The following is a 21,943-nucleotide window of genomic DNA, read 5'->3' as shown; positions in this document are numbered from 1 at the left end:
CTATGAGGGTTTATTGTATATTCTGTAACTTTGCTGAAGTGCTTAATTATTTCAAATATTTCTTTGTTTATTTTCTAGAATTCTTTAAGTATACCATTATATCATCTACAGAGCAAAAGCTTTGTTTCTTCATTGCCTATTTTAATTCCTTCAATTTCTTTTTCTTCTTTTGTTGCTAAACCTAAAATTTCTAATACAATATTGAATAAGAGTTGTGATAATCAGCACACTTGTTTCACCCCTTATCATGTTAGGATGGCTTTTTATCTTTTCCCCATTATAGATAATGCTTTTTGATGGGTTTGGATAAATGTTATTTATCATTCTAAGGAAAGCTCCCATTATTCCTTTACTTTTTGGTGTTTTTAACATGAATATGTTGGATTTTGTAGAAACTTTTTTCTGCATCTACTGAGGTAATTATATGACTTCTGTTGATTTTGTTATTGATATGGTTAATTATGTTGACAGTTTTCCTAACTTTGAACCAGTCCTACCTTCCTGGTATAGATCCCACCTGGTCTTACTGTATGAACTGTGTGATATATTGCTGTAATTTCATTTGTAGTATTTTATCTAAATTTTTTGTCTCAGTATTCATTAGGGAAATTAGCTTATAGTTTTCTTTCTCTGTTTCAACTCTTCATGGTTTAAGTATAAGTGCCATATTTGCGTCACATACAAAAATGGTAGGAGTCCTTCTTTTCCTATTTTCCCAAGTAGTTTATATGATATTGGAATTAATTGTTCTTTTCAGTAGAATACACTTGTTAATTCACCTAGACATGAGCATTTTTTTCCTTAGGGAGTTCATTGATATTTCAATTTCTTTTTTTAAAGAGGTTTAAGAATTTTTCTCATTTTCTTATAATCTAGGCATTTTATGTTTTTGTAAACATTTATCCATTTCACTGAAATTGTCAGATTTATTGGCATGTAATTGGGCAAAATAGCTCATAATTATTCCTTTAATTTCCTTACTTTGGTGGTAAATTCACCCTTTCTATTTTTCATACTGGTAATTTGGTTTTCTTCTTTTTTAATCAAATCAGCCTATTCTATATCCTTTTTTATTTTTCATAAAACCAGCTCTTAGTTTTATATATTAGTTTCCTTACTTTCAATTTTATTAATTTCTCCTCTGATTTTCAATTTGGTGCCAGTTGGAAAATTTAAATTTATTTTTAATTTCTTTTGGTTTCAGTTTCTTCATCTGTGAAAAGGAGATAATACTGCTGGTAGCTATTTCATCGCATTGTTTGGAGAGTGGGAAAAAAAAACCCTAAATATTTTGTAAGCTTTGAAGCACTATATGCATTAAGCAGTAGTTTTATTGTCATTTCTTCACATATTATTTTTCTATGTAAGAGTACCTATTTCACCCCAACTGATTCATTCTTTTAATAAAAAGAAAACAAATAATATCAAAATGCTTCCAAATTTGTCAGCTATTTTTCCTGTAATTCCATGAGGTAGGTAGTGGGAATAATATGTGCCCATTTTTCAAAGGAAGATACTGAGACTTAGAGAAATGGTTTGTTCCCAGGTAAACTTGGCTGATGAATTCAGGATGTTGAATTCAAATAGAGGTCCTGTGTTTTTGAACTATACAGGATGCATTCACAAAATCCTGAAGTTGGAAAAGAACTTCAGTGGTGTCAAACTCAAAGAGAAATGGGACCGCTGAACTATATGTAAAGATCCCTGGGTCTACATATTGACTTATGTTATCTATGTCCTAATGTATTTTTATTTATTTTGTTAAATACTTAAATGAAATTTCAATCTGATTCTATAGTACTCAGCAGTGAAATGGGCTGCAATGCTGTCCATATGTTTGTCCATTGCACATATTCCCAAAGGTAGTTGTAATTCTGTCACATATATAAAATTGATAATTTAACTTATTTTTACATTCTTGTGAACATACACACAATAATTCTGGATGTGATAAGGATTTGATGGAATATCTTAATGTTATAGAAGAAAAAATGAGGTGCAGAGAGACAAATTCATAGGAATGAAATACCAGGGCCAAGACTTAATCTCAATCAGAGTAGGATCTAATGAAAAGGACTTTGGATTTGGAGATAGAAAGAACTGGGTTCAAATCCAGCCTCAGATTCCTTAATAGCTGTGTGACTGGAGCAAGTCAATTACCCTCTCTATATCTCAGTGTCCATCCATATAAAATCAGGGGGTTGATCTCAGGGGGTCTTATTGTTCTTTCCAGTTATAAATAAAAATAGTGAGCTCTCCACTAGCAAGCTCCATTACTCATACTCTTTAACACCAAGGGTGGTCAGGGAAGGAAGGTATTTACATAATGAGGGAGATGTTAATTTTTTAACATTTTAAAACACTTATCACCCAAACTCTGCACAAAGTTTTTTTGTTTTTTGTTTTTAAACACAAAGTCCACTTTTGGTGTTATCTCCATTACCTTGGACAGCTCCTTCAGGTAAGCATCAATGAAGTCCAGAGTCTCCTCTGCATTTAGGTCTTCCTTATGTTGTTTGATCACATGTTTTACAAAAGACTCTAGCTTCTTCCATTCTCTAAAAAATTTCTGATGAGATCCTGGCAGGAATTTCATTATCCAAGGAAATATATTGAAGAGCTAAATAATATAAAAGGGGACAGTGGAGGAGGGATGAATGTTAGTTCCTCTTAGGCTGCCATATCCCTTCATCTTCCTTACCATTAGGTAAACCAGGTTTCTTGACCTTTTTTGTATTGTGGAATTCACTGTAATTCCATGTCTAACCAGTCCTGAAATCCACCCTCTCTGTAACCACTGTCTATCCTTCCATGTGATTGCTTTCCTAGTAGTCTGGCTTGTGTCCAGTCATCTTTGTCTCATACATCAGCCCCTTGCCTATGTCCTGATGCACTAAATTACTCTTTCAAGATGACATTAACATAGGCAGCCTCACAACCCTCTAAGAAATAGGGAAGAAGTTCTTTCTAAGGAAATTGATAGCACTTGGGTCATTAAATAAGGGCCCTGTTATCCCCACAGAATTCCCTTCTCCTGAATTTCCATTTTGTTCCTCTTAACAAAATAAGACCTAATGTTACTCACTCCTTTCCCTCATTTTCTTCCATAGTCATACTCCTGAGGAGTAAGAGAAATCATGAACCAGATGGAGTGCTGGAGTAAGACTCAGGAAGACTCAAGTTAGAATTCTCAGATACTTATTAGCTGTGGGACAAGTCATTAATTTCTCTTAGCTTCTGTTTAATTTTTCTGCAAAAATGGGGATAATAATAGTAACTATCTCAAAGGGTATTCTGAAGGTCTAAAGAAATCAGTCAATCAACAAGCATTTGATAAACACTTACTCTGTGCCATGCATTTGATTGATGTTAGGTATACAAAGAAGAGGGGGAAATGCCAGTCCCTGTCCACGAGTAGCTCACATTATAATGGGAGAGACACTAGTACATGCAAGATATTTGCAGAGTGAATGAAAGGTAATCTCAGAGGGGAAGGTGCTAGCAGCTGGAGTGACTCCTGCAGTAGAAGGTTAAATTTGAGCTGATTTCTTAAGGAAGTCAAGATGAGGAGTTGAGAAGGGAGAGCATTCCAGGCCTGAGGGACAGCCAGTGCAAAGGCACTGAGGGGGGAACAAATAAATGTAAAGCTGTTTACAAACCTTAATGTAAGCAATTCAATCCATGTCTCTGATTGTTTCTCTTCTCATTCTGTTTCTCTAGTTATCTGTCTATGTCTGTTGTCTCAGAACCTCTCTCTCTTCCTTCCTGCTTCCTGCTCTCTCTCTTTGTCTCTTTCTGTCTATGTCTCTGTCTCTCTGTCTCTGTCTCTGTCTCTCTGTCTCTGTTTCTTTCTCTCCATCTCTGTATGACTCTCTGTCTTTGTCTCTCTCTTGCTCTCTCTCCTCCCTCCACTGCAGAGATGAGAATAAAATTCCTGGTTTCCCTCAAGCTCTGCTCAAGAGACAGCTTCTCCATGAAGCCTTTCCTGGTCCTCTTGGCTTCAAATGTAAATAATACTGAAACTTTTCCCATTATATTTATTTATTTGCATACACACTCACTTGAGGGCATGTTTTCTCCTTCAATAGAAAACCAAGGTCAGGGTATTTCATTTTTGTCATTGTGTCCTCATCTCCTAGCACAGTACTCGGCACACAGTAGATTATTAATAAATGTTTGTAAATTGATAATCTTGGTAAAGATCTTAGAAAAACTTAAAAACTGTATAGATATTTGCATCCCATTATTTGGAGATCACAGTGTTCTGGGAAAGCATTGTGTCCCCTGTAATGTGAATTACAGTTGAAGATCTTCCCTGCCCATTAATAGGCCTCACCTGGAATCCAATAAAGTAAGCTGGATTAGGGGAAGCTTGTTTTTCAAGAAGCCCCACACCTTTTGTTAATTTCTAATTTGGCACTGGGTCAGGAGGGTTGTGATGCCCTCTGGCTCTGAAGAAGGGTATATATACTCTGAGGTTAGCATTTTGCTTTGGGGCTCACTCAGGGAAAAAATGTTCATGCAATTTGGCCAGGCAAGACTCTGGGTAACCATTAAGGAATCCCCCTGCTTTGAAAACTCAGATGTCAGTGTTTCTCTTTCTGGTAACTATGTATGTATTGCTGTGGTCAGACAGTTGGAAGCCTGTCTGTTGGTCTTTATGCTATTATTTCTGTAATTTTTCTGAAGCTCAAGGTGCTGACTTTCCCCCCTTAACTAGTAAATAATGTATATGTTTAATTAAAATAAGAATGTTAACCCCTTTAAAGTTGCTCAAAGAACTTGTCCCAGCAGCCCTTGTGTGTCCTGGTGTCATTGGCCTTACACTTCCACAGGAGTTGCAAGTAGCATTGCTGTCACATCCCCCAAGCATGTTCTTTCATGTCACTCTTTACAAAAGTCTTTTATTTCCTCCCCTTTTTTCAGTCCCATTTACTGCTTGTGGGAACTCACTCCCAAACTGACTCAGCTCCTGCCAACCACTCACAGCCATGCTTCTTTTTATGTTTCTTTTCCCATGGAGGAAGTACACGGCCAAATAGAAGCTGGATCTACCCTAAGCATTAACGGAAGGTCTGTTACCTGACACTCCCAGCTGGCTTCAAGCACCGTGACAGTATCCAAACTCTTTAGGAGCTCCCGAAACTGAGCATCATGGTAGTCAAAACGATGTCCAAAAGTTATGGAGCAGATGATATTGGAAACAGCATTGTTTATTTGAAAGTGGGGGTCAAAGGGCTGTCCTGTTGACCAGAAGAGAACAAGAACAGGCTACTCTTCATTTCACTCATGTTTTTTAAAGGAACCTAGCAGAGCTTTCTAACCTTGTCTCCTAAACATTTTTTCCCTTCATCTTCCCCCACCCCCAAATAACTACCAGCACATATCTCCTTTATTATTATTATTGTCAGTAACCAGGTACTGCTTAGATAGATGTGAGATAAAAGAATACACTCACTTGTTAATGTTTAATTAAGACTTGGAATTGAATTGGCATATTTTGCTTCAATATAGGTTACCTGTGACTTTGGGCAAATTATTTATCTGGTTTGCCTCCATGTATTGTACATCAGTAAAATGAGGGGGTTGGATTACATGACCTCTGAGACCCTTCTAGCCTCTATCTATGGTTCTATATGTGAAATATCATGTGCATAGGTTCACAAAGGTGTGCCCATTTATGTAATGGGCATATATGTATCCATCGATGTATGTGTGCATATACCAATACCCATGACTACATACACCTGTGGACTATGTGTGTGCATGTGAGTAGTAGAGCTGAAATTAATAAGTGGAGATACTGAAAAGGAAAAATATGAGAAGCTGAATAAGGAAGGGAGCCAGTATAAGGTAGTGTGTAAGGTATTGGACCTGGGGCCAGGAAGACCTCAATTATTTCGGACATTTACTCAAATCCTTCCTCAGACATTTACTAACTGGGTAGCCTTTCTTCTAGTGCATTCCCACTTTTGACTGCATCTAGTTTCTCCTGTTTATAGAGTATTTGTACAGTGTTGTTTGCACGTTGTTTCCCCCTTTAGAATATGATTTCTTCGAGGAGAGAGATTCTGTCTTTTCTTTCTTTATATCACAGGATTTAATACAGTGCCTGGAGAATAGTAGGCACTTGATATATATTTATTGAGTGACTGAGTGACTTTGGACAAGTCACTTAACTGCTCTACTCCTCAATTTTCTCATATGTAGAATGAGAGGGAAGGTTGGATTGATGGGCTCCAAGGTTCATTCTTGCCCTAAATCAATGATAACAAGTGGAAGCAGCAGAAGAGATGAAAGGGAAGTGGGGGAGGATGGGAAGAGGAATTAAAGGAAAACGTAGCAGCATAGAAAGAGGATGAGAAGTAGAAGAATGAATGGCTATAATAACAACATTGGTGAAAAGAAAGATAACTTAGAGAGACTTTAAGAACTTGGATCAATGCAATACTAACCAGAGTTCCAGAAGGCCAACAATGACACCTGCCACCCACCCCCTGACAGACAGGTGATGGCCTTAAGTTATAGAATGACTTATATATTTCTGGCCATGACCAATGGAAGAATTTCTTTTGTTTGACTATGTATATTTGTTACTAGGGTTCTGGATTTCCCAGTGAGAGGAAGAAAAGGAAGGAAAGAAAATAAATGATTAATTAAAAAATTAAAATTTAAAAAATGCAGTGAGTAATATGGATACATGTGTGTGCATGCATGATAATGAGTAGGAAGAGGAGAACAAGGCAAAAGAGAAAAGAAGAAAGCAAAGGATGAGAGAGAAGACACCGAGGAAAGGAAAAAGGTGATTCAGTAAGTAGAAAAGCATGAGGATAATTAGGAAGAAGAAAGAATTAGAGAAGGGCAGCAGGGGAGAATAGAGGCAGGTGTGTGTGTGTGTGTGTGTGTGTGTGTAGTTCCTGGAATGACTAGCCAAGGCAGGACTCCATGTGTGGCATTTGAAGAATTGAGGCATGTAGGGTCTATTTGTTGATGTCAGAAAATAATTATAATGGTATTTAAGACAATGAACCATCAAGGGGTTCCTTCCTTAATTCCTTTCTTTTCTGCTTGATTTCTTCCTAGAGTACAATGTTGGGTCTTTGTAGATCTTCCCCAGGTTTGAGGAATGGAATACTTTGTCTCTCTGGTCCAGGGATGACCTGCCTCTCCCATCCACAGATGCTGATTCTCTTTAATGATCATTTGGTCAAAAAGACAATCAGAAGCCATTGAAAATATCTCTGCCTGACCAGTGCTCACCTTTTTCTTCCCTGATAGCCTCAATGAGATACCTGGCCTCCTCCTGGATCCGATATTCCAGACTCTTCTTTCCCAAACCAAAGTTTCTTAATGTCATTAAGGCAAATCTTCTTTGTTGTCTCCACTCTTGGCCATTTGACATTAATAAGCCTAAATAATAATGATAATAATTTATATAAATATTTCAAGAGATCTGTAATTTTATTGGTGTGGTTATTCCCTCTACCAGCAATGGAATTCAACTGAACAAGCACTTAAAAAAAACAGCTACTATGTGTCAAACACTGCACTGGGTATACAAATAGTAGGTGCTAGACAGTTTTTGCTCCCAAGAAACTCAAACACAAGCTGGGGAAATAAGACTTTAAGTTTGACTGGAGGGTATATGGAAATACCTGCAGTCCTAAAGCCAAAGGGAGAGGTTAAGGCACAGAGGTCTGCAGGGCCTATAAGTAGGTCATGTAACTTGGGATACATAAGTATGAGTTTCTGACTTCTTCAGTCAGAGGTGACTGACTGCAGGATGACTTTATGCTTTGGAGAAGACAGCTATGTAGAGGGGAGGGAGCCAAAGGCCAAATCTGGACGGGCAGATCCATTGTGAGTGTGCTAAGTCACCTCATGTGGCCCTTGTTGACTTCATCAGTATCATAGTCCAGGCAAGGCAGTGATGCCCTTGACCCATGTGTGCTGGATATGCCACAAGCAGACTGGTATCCCCCCTCACTTTTCTCTGTGTCACCTGGCACGTGTAAGGCCCCTACACCTTGTTGACAGTGCGATATTAAAAAGTCAACCCCATTTCTCTCTACCCAAGAATGGAGAAGGTAGACAAAGGACCATGCAATACTCCTTTCCCAAGGAGAATCTTTGCTATGAAGAACTTGGGAACTGGGGCCTAGAGAAGGTAAAGAAATTACCCAAGATCACACAGGTAAATCATGGTAGAACTGAGATTCAAAGTAAGACCCTTAGACTCTATAGTCTGTGACCTTTTCATTATTTCTTGCTGTCTCATAAGAGTATGCTTTCTACTCTAAGACTGGCCTCTTACACACATGCCATAAAGGGCCTTCATTTAGACAGGGAAGGCCTTTTGGAATATAGCAGTAACCACACTTCTTTTGTTAGCCCAAGTTTGGGTGCCCCAGACTGAGATGTTTTCACCTTTCCTCAAAGCAGGCTCTCCTTGTTGACCTGATTGGTGGACTTTGATTTTCTCATTGTCACGAGAGTCCTGTTTCACCAGTATTTTAGAAAATATCAAATTACAGAGAGAGACAGTTTACAAGGATGAAAAGATGCTTAAAAATGGTAGTATCCTTGACAAAAAAAAAACAGGAAAGAAGCAGAATAATGTGTCTATGCCAAGAGAATGATGGGAACTCACGGTGGTTGGAGATTCCATATTAAACCTTCTGATATACAGGTTCTCTCCAATAACCCTGTAATAAGTCATAGGTTATTGTTAACATAAAAATAGATAAAAGGAACTAGTAGAGGGGCGGCTAGGTGCTGCAGTGAGTAGAGCACTGGCCCTGGAGTCAGGAGGACCTGAGTTCAAATCCAGCCTCAGACACTAAACACAAATAAAAACTAGCCATGTGACCTTGAGCAAGTCACTTAACCCAAATCGCCCTCCAAAAAGCAAAAAAAAAAAAAGGAACCAGAAGAAAGTCAGTAGAATTTTATTGATGGTGTCGTGTGGAAGAGAGATTAGCTTTTTTCTGCTTAGCACCCTAGAGCAAAACAAGGAGCAATCAGTGAAAAAATATAAGGAGCAGAACTGAAGTTGGAGGACAGGACAAGCTTCTGACCAGTTAGTATTGTTCTAGAGAGTCATGGACTTCTTTGAAAGGTGGTGGGCTCCCCATCCTTGAAGGTCTTCAAGCAAAGTTTGGATGTCCATTTTTGGGAATGTTGAGAGGGCATTCCAATTCAGGTCCAGGCAGTCTTAGGCAGTTACTAAGGTCCCTTATGCCACTGAAATCCCACAGTTCTCTCAAATGTCAAAGTATACACCCTTAGCCCTTTCAGTCATTCATTCAACTAGCATTTTAAGGGAATGAATATGTGAAAAGCCTTGAATTATGTGATAATAGAGGTACAGGCAGTGTTAGATTGTCTGAGCTCTAATGGAAATAAATTTCCATCTTGTTGGGAAGGTAAGCCAGAAACTCCTCCATAAATGCATAAATGTCAGCCAACATACCTTTATTTTTATGTCTTGGGCACTGTGATAAGCACTGGTATGGGTCATTATTATGAATTAATACACAAGTTCAAGACTAGTCCAAATTTCCTTGATACCAGACACAGGAGAATTCATTATTGACAAGGGAAAGCTTCCTGGAGAAGGTAACTTTTTGAATTGACTCTTGAAAGATTTCAAGAGACTAAGAGGTGGGGAAGGAGAATATTCCAAATGAAGGGCATGGCATGGAGTAAAGGCATAGTTCATAAGCTAGAACTTTGGTCTTGGAGGTAAGAAGACCTGGGTGTAAATCATGACTGATATTTATGAGCTCCCAGCTTTGTTAACCTCATCTGTAAAATGGGGGGTGGGGGTTGTACTGGGAGGCCTCTACGTTTTCTTCCAGCTCTTAATCTATGATTTTAGTATAGGCTGGGGATGGGAGGGTGGCATTTGGGAAAGAGTACATAGGCTAGTTTGACTAAACTGTAGGGGAAACAAACACAATATGTCACAAATCAAGATGGAAAGATTGGCTGACGGTCCATCATTGATGTGGTAAAGAATCATAGACCTTTAGAATGTCCAAACTAGAAGAATTCAATCTGATAGAACCTAACTCTAATTGGATCCTTACTATGCATGGCCAATCCTTCTATTCTGCCCTTAATGAATCCCTATGAAAGTCTTTATGGTGATATTCCAAGCCTCTGTCTTCTCTCCTCCACTACCAAGTCAAACATAGGGCAGATGTCTAAGCTTCCAAGCCTCCTTCTTCTAGAAGAAGATGTTCTGCCAGAGGTTTCACTTCCACACCTTCATTCCTTAAGTTTTAGCACAACTAATTCTCCTCCTCTCCTCTCAATAATAGAATAGGTGTCTTTAATCCATGCTAACTTCTTCATCTTTGTTCTCATCAACTCCCTCCACCCCTTCCCAGTCACCTCCCACCACCTGTCTCCTCCAAGACTATGACCTATAAAAGTTTAAAGAAATTCACGAAAATATTGAAGAGAAAGTTAACTAATTGGGAAAAAAAGAGATGCAAAATCTTAAGGAAGAAAACTCCTCATATACTGGAATTGGGCAAGTGGAATCAAATGGCATTATAAGACACTAAGAAATTATAAAACTAAAAAAAGAGGACAATCTGAAAAATCTCATTTGAACAATAAACAACTGATCTTGAGAACAGATTGAGGAGAGGCAATATAAAAAATTATCTGTCTACCTGAAAGTTATTACAAAAAATATTCTGTATAGAACATTACAAAAAATTATTAAGGAAATTGCTCTGAAGTTCTAGAACAAGAAGATAAAGTAAAATAGAAACAGTCTACTGATTAGCAAATGAGATTCAAATAAAAACACTTATATGAATTTCATAGCCAAGTTTTGAAACTCCCATATTAAAAAAGAAAATATATTTATATTGAAAATATATTTATATTGCATAATATTACAAACAATTTAAGTACTGCAGAAAAGCATTCACAATTTTACAAGACCTAACAATTCCTATGCTAAAAGATCACAGGGCTCGAAACATTATATTTCAAAGGGCAATGTAGTGGGGGTTGCATCAAAGACTAGCTTATCCAATAAAGGTGAGTATAATACTGAATGAAAAAAGAAAGGATTTTTGATGAAGTGAAAAACTTTCATATATTTATAGCAAAAGACCAGAACTCAATGGAAAATTACATATAAAAGTTCCTGAAGAAAGATAATGAAGTCATTAAAGACTAATTATAAAGCTCTGTTTAAAGTCAAACTATTTATTCATGACATATGAATGAATTATTAATACTAGTAATTAAAAATTATTATAAATAATAGCATTCTTTAAATTATTATCATTATTGAGGTAGTTTGAAAGAAAAGTTGTAGCTGAATTTTGTAATGAAATGATTATTAAAAGACAATTGGGTAGGGAAATGGTTTAAGGAGAAAGTATCTCATAAAATTGAAGCATGAAGGGAAGAATTAAAACAGAGGAAGCAGGCAGGGGTGGAGGGCTGCTAATATTGAAATTTCTCTCATCTGGGTTGAAGAGGAAACTATATATATATATATCTGAAGAGCTTTAGAAATCTTATGAATTTCTAAAGAGGTGAGAAAACTGGAAAATAAGGTGAGGGAGAGACTCTTAGAAACATATATAGATTGAGATTAGGAGGGTTGGATAAATAGACAAATGAGGGAATTTTAGAGGATGGCTAAAATAAGGAAAAAAAAGGGTAAGGGGAGAAGATAAGTTAACAGTGACAAGTTAAAAATGGTTGAGAAAGAAAATATTAAAAAGAAAATGGAGTAAAATTCACAGATAGTAATTATAACTTTGAATGTCAATGGGATGAACTCACCCATTAAATGAAAGCAGATAACAGAATGGATTAAAAATCAGAGGTCTATGAGAGATACACACACAACTGAAATGAAAGGTTAGAGTAGAATTTATCATGCTTCAATTGATGCAAAAAAAGCATGAGTAGCAATTATGATCTCACACAAAATTATGGCTAAAATAGATTTAATTAAAAGAGATAAACAAGTGAACTACATTTTGATAAATGGTACCAAAGACAATATAGCAATGTCAACAATGAAGCTATATGCACCAAACACTATAGTAGCTAAATTTTTAAAAGAAAAATTACATGAATTACAAGTGGAGATAGATAGTAGTTCCATAATAGTATGAGTGTTTAATCTTCTGCTCTCAGAACTATATAAATTGAACCAAAAATAAAAAAGAATGAAGTTAAGAAAGTAAATAGAATTTTATGTAAACTAGATATGATAGATATCAGGAAAGAATTGAATGGAAATAGAAAGCAATCCACCTTTTTCTCAGGGTTGTACCTTTATAAAGATTGGCCACATATTACTACATAAATATTTTATCATCAAAAGCAGAAAACCTAAAAGTATCATTTACAGATCATAATTCAATAAAAATGTTTGTGATAAGTGACCAAGGAAATATAAATTCAAATTTAATTAGAGATTAAACAACCTAATCCTAAAGAGTGAGTGGGTTAAAAAACAAATCATAGAAACAATTAATAATTTCATTAAAGATATTGACAATAATGAGGCAACATATCTCTAAATAGTTACATCAATGAAATAGAGAAAGAGCAGACTAATGAATTGGGTATGCAATTTAAAAAATTAAAAATCTATTAAACACCAATTTGTAAATTGTAAAAAAATAAAGGTGAGATGTATACAACTGACAGTAAAAAAATAAAACAAAAACTATTGAATTAAAAAATAAAACTAGCACTTGGTTTTATGAAAAAAATAAACTTAATAGATAAAATTGGTTAATATGATTAAAAAAGAAAGAAAACCAAATAACTAGTATTAAAAATGAAAATTATGAATATATTGCTAATGAAGATGAAGTTATAGCAATTATAAGGAGATATTTTTTTTAGTTTTGTTATTAAAGTTGACCATTTAAGTGAAATGGAAAATATTTACAAAAATATAAATTGCCTAGATTGGCAGAAGAGGAAATAGAATATCTAATTAGACCTATTTTAGAAAAAACAAATTTAAGGGGCCATTGATGGGCTCCCCCCCCCCAAAAAAAAGCACCAGGACCAGATGAATTTATCTGGTGAATTCTATCAAATATTTAAAAGTTAACTACTTCCAATGTCAAACAAATTATTTGGAATGATAGATAAAGAAGGGATTCTATCACACTAATTTTATGGAACAAATCTGATACTGATATCTAAACCAGGAAGAGAGAAAACAGAAAAAAGAAAATTACAGACCAATTTCATTAATGACTATGGATACAAAAATCCCAAATAAAATTCTAAACAAGATATGACAAAGATTATACATTATGATCAAGTGGGATTTATACCAGGAAATAAAAAGAAAACTATTAACATTTTTGATTACATCAATAATAAAAAAAAAAACCATGATCTTATCAATAAATGCAGAAAATGTTCTTTTTTGCAACAGCCATTTATATTAAAAATAATTGAACTTATTGATGTAAATAGATTTTTCCTTAAATTTATTCAGAGCATTTATCAAAAACCATCAGCAAGCATTCTTTGTAATGAGTATAAACTGGAGGTCTCCCCAGTAAGATCAGGTATGAAAGGATACCTACTGTCAATAATATTATTCAGTATTGTATTGGAATTCCTAGCAATAGCAATAAGTGAAGAAAAAGAAATTGAATGAATCAGAATAGAGAATGAGGTAATAAAACTGTCACTTTTTGTTGCTGATATGATGGTATATGTGGACAATCCCAAAGGTGAAACAATAATTTTAGAGAAGTAGCAAGATTTAAAGTGAATCCACATTAATCATCAGCCTTCTTATGTATCACAAAATTCTTCAAAAAGAGATGGTAAAAAATACCCTACTTAAAATAACTAGCTCAGGCCAAGTCCCACTTGGTTATTGTTTGGGTCCAGATTGACTCAGAATGAATGTAAATAGCAATTGTTTCTGTTTTGGTTTTGGTTAGAAACCCTGAGGGCTACTCCTCCCAGATTTAGGTTTTTTTTTTCTTTTTCTTTTACTAGGTCAAGATGTCTTTCTCTGCCTCATTTCTTACCTAGCTTTAATCACTGAAAAGGAATTATCTCAGTCAAACTGAGACCTGTTAAAGACCTTAGCTTTAAAAAAGTCAAGGTCTTCCACTGCATTTAGGTCCATCTCCAGTCATTCTGATCTATATGTTACCACTGGACCCAGATGACTCTGGAGGAGAAAGTGAGACTGGTGACTTTGCACAGCATTCCCTCAGTTAAATTCAATTCACTTGCATATCATGGTATCACCTCCCTAAAGTCATGGTTCTTTCTGAGAACAAAGAACAAACAACAACAGAACAGTATAAAAAACCTGGGAAACCACCTACTAAATAATTCCAGCAACTATATACAAAATTATTTTTTAAAATACACTTTTATACAATGTAATCAGATTAATTGGAGGGATTAATTGTTCATTGGTAGGCTAGGTCAATATAATACAAATGATTGCTCAAAATAATTTATATATCCATTTGGATATATAAATTGCTTAGTTTTGTTATTAAATGTGACAATTTAAGTGAAATGGAAAATATTTAGAGAAATATAAATTGCCTAGATTAGTAGAAGAGGAAATAGAATATCTAATTAGACTTATTTTAGAAAAAAAAATTAAGGGGCCATTAAAAATCATTTTAAAAAAGCCATAAATAAACCATCCCAATTAAATTACCAAAAAAAGTTTTATTTAATTAGAAATAAATCATAACAAAATTCATTTGGAAAAAAAGTAAAAAATATCAAAGGAATTAATGAAAAAAGTTAAAGGGGGGGAGCAGTACCAGGTATCAAACTGCATTATAAGGCAGTAATTATTAACACTATATGGTACGGGCTAAGCAGTAGAAAGATAGATCAATGGAATAGGGTAGACACACAATTTATAGCAGTAGATAAACATAATATTTTATTTGGCAAGAGTAAAGAATTAAGATTTTGGGATAATAATTATTTGGTAAAAATTGTTTGGAAAACTGGACAACAGTATGCCAGAAATTGTTCATGGACCAATATCTCACCCAATTTACCAATATAAGGTGAAAATGGATACATGATTTAAATATAAAGAATGACGTGGAAGATATTACTTATCAGATTTATGGATAGGTGAATAATTTATGAATAAAAAAGAGATAAAGCGCAAAGTCAGATAAAAATGAATAATTTTGATTACACCAAATTTTTAAAAAGTTTAGTACAAGGAAAGCAAATATAGCCAAGATCATTTGGAAAGCAGAAAATTGGGAACATATTTTATAGATATTTTATAAGATAATAGTCTCATATCTACGATATAGAGAGAACTTCATCCAATCTAAAAGACTTTGAATCATTCCCTAACTAATAAATATTCAAAGTTATGTGAAAAGGTAATTTTCCAATGAAGAAATCAAAACAAGTTATAGACAGAGGGAAAAAAAATATTCTAGTCATTATTGACTAAGAACTGCAGATTAAAATAACCTTGAGATATGATTTTAGACCTACCAGATTGGCTAAAAGGATTAAAGGTGATGGCAACCAGTGGTGGTGGGGCAGTAGAAGTGTGCAAAAATTGGGACACTAATTCATCATTAGTAAAATTGTCAATGGATTCAGCAATTCTGGAGAGCAATCTGGAAGTATACACAATGAGTTACTAAACCACCTATGCCCTTTGATCCAGTAATACCATTACTAGGTCTATTTCCAAAGATGATTAGGGAAAAGAGAAAAGAACCTATATGTTCTAAAATGTTCCTTGCAGCTCTCTTTGTGGTGGCAAAGAACTGGAAATTGCAAGAATGCCCATCAGTTGTATGAACAAGTTGTGTTATATGATTGTGATGGAACACTACTGTGTTATAAGAAATGATGAACTCAATAATATTAGAAAAATATGAAAATCCTTGCATGAAATAATGGAGAGTGAAATGAGCTAAACCAAGAAAAGATTGTATAGAGCAAGAGCAATATGACTTTGGGTAAAAGGTGACTGAATAATCTATGGAGCTACAGAACCCAAAAAATGTCACAGAAAAGCTAACTTCCCCCTGAGGACAGCTCGGCAGTCTGGCAGGAAGCAGCCAGCTCAACGTGTTGGGAGCTGAGCACAGCCCCACATGATTCCAAGGTTTTAGCCTCAGGGAGGCCACAAGCAACCATTGGCTGGAGGGACTTCAGATCATCAGCAGCTATGGTTGTTTCCAGAATTATCAACACATACATGCTAAGACAAAGTGAGAGGTCAGTGCATTGTGGACTTTGGGAACTAGGAACTGCAGTGTGGTCTGCCTTTGCCACCAGGGCAAGAAGCAGCTACGACTTCGTGGCCATGCCTCCACCTGCCATGTGGCTGCTTCAGACCTCCTGGACTGCAGATTGTAGGGGGAAAAAGTAACGAGTCTGAGGGTTAATTTCTCTTGCTTTAACCTGCTCATATATGGATTGCTGTCTAGGGTGGAGGTATGGGGTGTGTGACCAGTTTGCCAGAGTGTGGGGAGGCTTCAGAGAAGGCACCCAATTAATAGCTCCAGCAGCTGAGAATACCCCAGCAATTGGAATAAAGCTCCCATCTCTGGTATCAGAGTTCTACTGTGGAAAAAAGCTCAAAAGTCAAATAATTAAGTGGCAACATGAGCAAATGAGGGAAGCAAGGCAAGCACAGTAATCATACTTTGGACTACTTTTTTGGGGACAAAAATAATGGGGGCATGGAACAGGAGAAAGACAATGAAGTCAGAACTCCTGCACCAGAAACTTCCAAGAAAAGAATAAGCTGTTTACAATAGAGAAGCTTAAGAAGGATTTTGAAAACCAAATAAGAGAAGTGGGGGAAAAATTTGGATGAGAAATGAGAATGATGCAAGAAAATTATAAAATGAGAGTCAACAACCTGACTGAAGGAAATAACACCTTAAAAATAGACTAACTTGGGGTGGCTAGGTGGCACAGTGAATAGAGTATCAGCCCTGGAGACAGTAATACCTGAATTCAAATCCGGCCTCAGACACTTAACACAAAAATTAGCCTTGTGACCTTGGGCAAGTCATCTAACCCCATTGCCCTCCAAAAGGCAAAAAAAAGACTAACTCAAATGTCAAAAGAGGCTCAAAAAGCCAATGCGGAGAAGAATGCCTTAAAAAGCCAAATTTGCCAGATGGAAAAAGAATCTCAAAAGCTCACTGAAGAGAATCATTCTTTCAGAATTAGATTGGAGCAAATGGAAGCTAGTGACTTTATGAGAAATCAAGATACTATAAAACAGATCCAAACAAAAGAAGAATAATAAGGTAATGTGAAATATTGCATTGAAAAAACCACTGACCTGGAAAATAGATCCAGGAGAGAAAATTTAAAAATTATTGGACTACCTGAAAAACATGATAAAAAAAAGAACCTAGAAATCATCCTTCAAGAAATTCTCAAGGAAAATTGCTCTGATATTTTAGAACCAGAGGGCAAAATAGAGGTTGAATGAATCCACCCATCACCTCCTGAAAAAGATCCCAAAAAGAAAACTCCCAGGAATAATATAACCAGGTTCCAGAGTTCCCAGATCAAGGAGAAAATATTATAAGCATCCAGGAAGAAACCATTCTATTACTGTGGAAACACAATCAGTGTAACACAGGATCTGGCAGCTTCTACACTGAGGGATAAAAGGGCTTGGAATAAGATATTCTGGAGGTCAAAGAAGCTGGGATTAAAACCAAGAAACGACTACCCAGCAAAACTGAGTATCACGTTTCAGGGTAAAATATGGTTATTCAATGGAATAGAGGACTTCCAAGCATTCTTGATGAAAAAAACAGAGTTGAATAGAAAATTTGACATTCAGATACAAGAAGAAAGAAAAGTATGAGAAGGTAAAAATGGAAAAGAAATCATAAGGAACTTATTAAAGTTGAACTACTTACATTCATACATCAAAAACAACAATTGTAACTTATGAAACTTTTCTCAGTATGAGAATATTTTAAGGGAAGAGAAATGAGTGTGTGTGTGCATATATATGTCTATATAGGAGTTTATATGGGCATATGTATACATATGTGAGTATGTGTACAGGTATACATAGACAGAGGGTACAGAAACAGTTGAATAGGAAGGGATACTACTTAAAAGATGAAATTAAGAGATGAGAGAGGAATATAATGAGAGGAGATGGAGAAAGATAGAATGGGGTAAATTATCTCATATAGAAGAGGCAAGGGAAAACTGTTACAATGGAGGGCAAGAACAGGAAGGCCAAAGGGAATGAGTCAACCTTATTCTCAATGAATTTGGCATAGGGAGGGAATGACATACACACTACATAGGGCATCTCACCCTACATGAAAGTAGGGGGGAAGGGGATGAGAGGGGGGATGATGGAAGGGAGGGCAGGCTGGGGGGAAGGGAACTTGGCAGCACCCACTTTTGAAAAGGGACAGGATCAAAATAGAGAATAGAACAAGTTGGGAGTGGGATGGGATGGAGGGAAATATAGTCATTTACAATATATCCACTATGGAAATGTTTTGCATAGCTACCCATGTACAACCTACATTAAATTGCTTACCTTCCCAGTAAGGGAGAATGAAGAGGGAAGTAGGGAAAGAATCTAGATTTCAAAGGTTTTAAATCAAATGTTTAAAAACTATATATCATTATTATTATTATTTTACATGTAACTGGGAAATAAGATATACAGGCACATAGGGCATAGACATCCCCCATGCCCTACTTGAAAGTCAGAGGGGCGATGAGGGAAGATATAGGAGAGAGCAGATTGGGGGAGGGGATATTCAGTGGGATTGCTGTTTTGGGGTGGTGGGTAGGAGAAAATGGGGAGAAAATTTGTAACTCAAAATCTTGTGGAAATGAATGATGTAAACTAAAAAATAATTAAAAAAACAATACACTACAAAAAAAAAGAATGACTGAGTTAATAAATTATTTTGTCCACTGTAAATATCTAAATAAACTATAAAGGGAAAATGAAGAAAGACATTATCTGTATCCAGAGAAAGAAATGTAAAATAGAATTATTTATAGAATAATTTTACATGAATATCTCTAGGGAAACCTACAAAGGAATTAAAAAGAAAAAATAGAAATGTACATGATATTTTGTTTATTTGAAGATGGGGCAGAGCCAAGATAGCAGGGTGTAGCTAAGTTGGTATAGTAAAAGAAGGGACTTGCTTCAGCTTGCCCCAAGATGCTTCCAAATACCTGTAAAAATAATTCTAAACAAATTCTAGATCTGTAGAACTCACAAAATGACAGATTGAAACAAATCTCCAACCCAAGACAGCCTGGAAGGTCAACAGGAAGGGTATATGACACTGGGCTGGGAGCAGAGTGCAGTCTGGACTGGGCTTTGCCAGATGTAGAAGGGGCTGGAGCAGGCATAAGGGGACTGAATTGCTGGCAGCTGTAGTGATTTCCAGACTTCTCAACCCATAAACACTGAGAATAATGTGGAAGTTCAGCAGGAGAACTCTGTGGGACCAAGGTAAAAGAGGAGCAGGGGCAGTCTGGCCCCAACCCTGAGGCAGCTGAAGTGGCTGAGGTGGAGGTGACTGTGATGGCAGCAGGAGCAGCAGTGACTTCTTCTGAAGCTCTGGGCCCACAGATGGTGGGGGATCCAATGACTGATTAAAAAACTCCTGAAGCCTTGGACAGTACACCCACCCTCAATCCCACACCCATTGGAAGTAGAATCCTGCCTTGACAGGGAGTTATAAAGTCAAGTACTTGACTAGGAAGATGAGTAAACAATGTAAAATAAGTCAGACTAAACAATCTTACTTTGGTGACAAAGAAAATCAAATCATACAACCAGAAGAAAACAAAGTCAAAGCTCCTACATCAAAAGCTTCCAAGAAACATATGAATTGGCTGCAGGCCATGGAAGAACTCAAAAAGGATTTTGAAAATCAAGTAAGTAGAGGAAAAACTGGGAAGAGAAATGAGAGTAATGAAAGAAAATCATGAAAAGTGAGTGAACAACTTGCTAAAGGAGACCCCCAAAATACTGAAGAAAATAATACCATAAAAAAATAGACCAAAATGGCAAAAGAGGTCAAAAATTCAGTGAGGAGAGGAATCCCTAAAAAAGCCTAATTGGCCAAGTGGAAAAGGAGATACAAAAGCTCTCTGAAGAAAATAATTCTTTCAAAATGAGAATGGAGCAAATGGAAGATAATGACTTGATGAGAAATCAAGAAATTATAAAACAGAGCCAAAAGAATGAAAAAAAATAGAAGACAATGTGAAATATCTCATTGGAAATACCACTGATGTGAAAAATAGAACTCAAAATCTTATGGAAATGGATGTTAAAAAGGAAAAAATTAATTGATTAATTGAAAAAGAAAAGAATATTTTTTTTGTTTTTTTATTTTTTCAAATGCTTTATTAACTTATGATTTACATCATTCATTTCCACTAGATTTTGCGTTACACATTTTCTCCCCATTTTTTCCCCTACCCCCCGCCCCAAAATAGAAGTTCCACAGGATATCGCTCCTCGAATCGGCTCTCTCCCATATCTTCTCCCAAACCCCTTTCAACTTTGCCAGTAGGGCATGGTTTCTACGCCCCAGGGCCTATACATCTTATTTCCCAATTACATGTAAAATACTATTAATAATAGTATATATATTTGAATAATTGATTTTAAAACTTTGAATTACAGATTCATTCCCTTCCCCCCTTGTCACCCATCCTCACTGGGAAGATAAGCAGTTCAGTATAGGTTGTACATGTGTTCTTAATGACAAACAATAACATAGTAGATATATTGTAAAAGACTGACTATATTTCCCTCCCTCCTATCCCACCTCCCTCTTGTTTTATTCTCTACTTTGATCCCATCCCTTTTCAAAAGTGGGTGCTTCCAACTTCCCTCCCCCCCCCAGCTTACCTTCCCTTCCATCATTCCCCCTCTCATTCCCTTCCCAGCCTACTCTCCTGGAGGGTGAGATACCCTATTTAGTGTGTATTTCTTTCCCTCCTCAAGCCAAATTCAATGGGAATAAGCTTGACCCATTCCATTTCGCCTTCCTATTCTTCCCCTCTATTGTAACCATTATCCCTTGCCTATTCTATATGAGATAGTTTACCCCATTCTGTCTTTCCCCATCTCCTCTCATCATATTCCTCTCTCACCTCTTAATTTCACCTTTTAAGTATCATCCCTTCCTATTAAATTGGTCCTGTGACCTCTAGATATGGATACCTGTAAACATGTATACACACATTCACATATATATTCATATGCCCATATACCCTCATACATACATACATATATATATATATATATATATATATATATATATATACACACACACATATATATACACATATACACATATATATTCCCTTCAAGTACTGAGAAAAGTTTCACCAGTTACAATTATTGTTTTTCAATGTAGGAATGTTAATAGTTCACTTTGATAAGTTCTTTATGATTTCTTTTCCCTGTTTACCTTCTCATGCTTCTCTTGCTTCTTGCATCTGAATGTCAAATTTTCTATTCAGCTCTGGTTTTGTCATCAAGAATGCTTGAAAGTCCTCTATTCCACTGAATGACCATATTTTCCCTTGAAACATGATACTCAGTTTTGCTGAGTAGGTGACCCTTGGTTTTAATTCCAGCTCTTTTGACCTCTGGAATATCATATTCCAAGCCCTTCGATCCCTCAGTGTAGAAGCTGCCAGATCCTGGGTTATCCTGATTGTGTTTCCACAATATTCAAATTGTTTCTTCCTGGCTGCTTGTAATATTCTCTCCTTAATCTGGGAATTCTGGAACCTGGCTATAATATTGCGAGGAGATTTCATTTTGGGATCTTTTTCAGGAGGTGATTGGTAGATTCTTTCAACCTCTATTTTGCCCTCTGGTTCTAAAACATCAGGGCAGTTTTCTTTGAGA

At 36.1% G+C, this 21,943-nt stretch overlaps 1 protein-coding gene across 1 annotated transcript in view; it reads right to left on the bottom strand.

The window, feature by feature from the left end:
- Positions 1 to 21,943, bottom strand: part of LOC138165292 (cytochrome P450 2J2-like) — a 49,674-nt gene that overhangs the window by 21,062 nt on the left and 6,669 nt on the right. The window contains exons 3-5 of the mRNA XM_069093461.1: positions 7,261 to 7,410; positions 5,083 to 5,243; positions 2,444 to 2,620 (exon numbers count right to left, since the gene is read on the bottom strand). Coding sequence (XP_068949562.1) covers positions 2,444 to 2,620; positions 5,083 to 5,243; positions 7,261 to 7,410 — 488 coding nt within the window. The remainder of the gene's footprint in view (positions 1 to 2,443; positions 2,621 to 5,082; positions 5,244 to 7,260; positions 7,411 to 21,943) is intronic.

This window comes from Petaurus breviceps, unplaced genomic scaffold, assembly GCF_028583685.1.
Source record: "Petaurus breviceps papuanus isolate PSGF00001 unplaced genomic scaffold, PetGlider_PUasm1.0 208, whole genome shotgun sequence".
In the NCBI taxonomy this organism is placed as follows: Eukaryota; Metazoa; Chordata; class Mammalia; order Diprotodontia; family Petauridae; genus Petaurus; species Petaurus breviceps.
The sequence above is the reverse complement of the archived record's forward strand: the minus strand, read 5'-3'. Positions and strand labels throughout refer to the sequence as shown.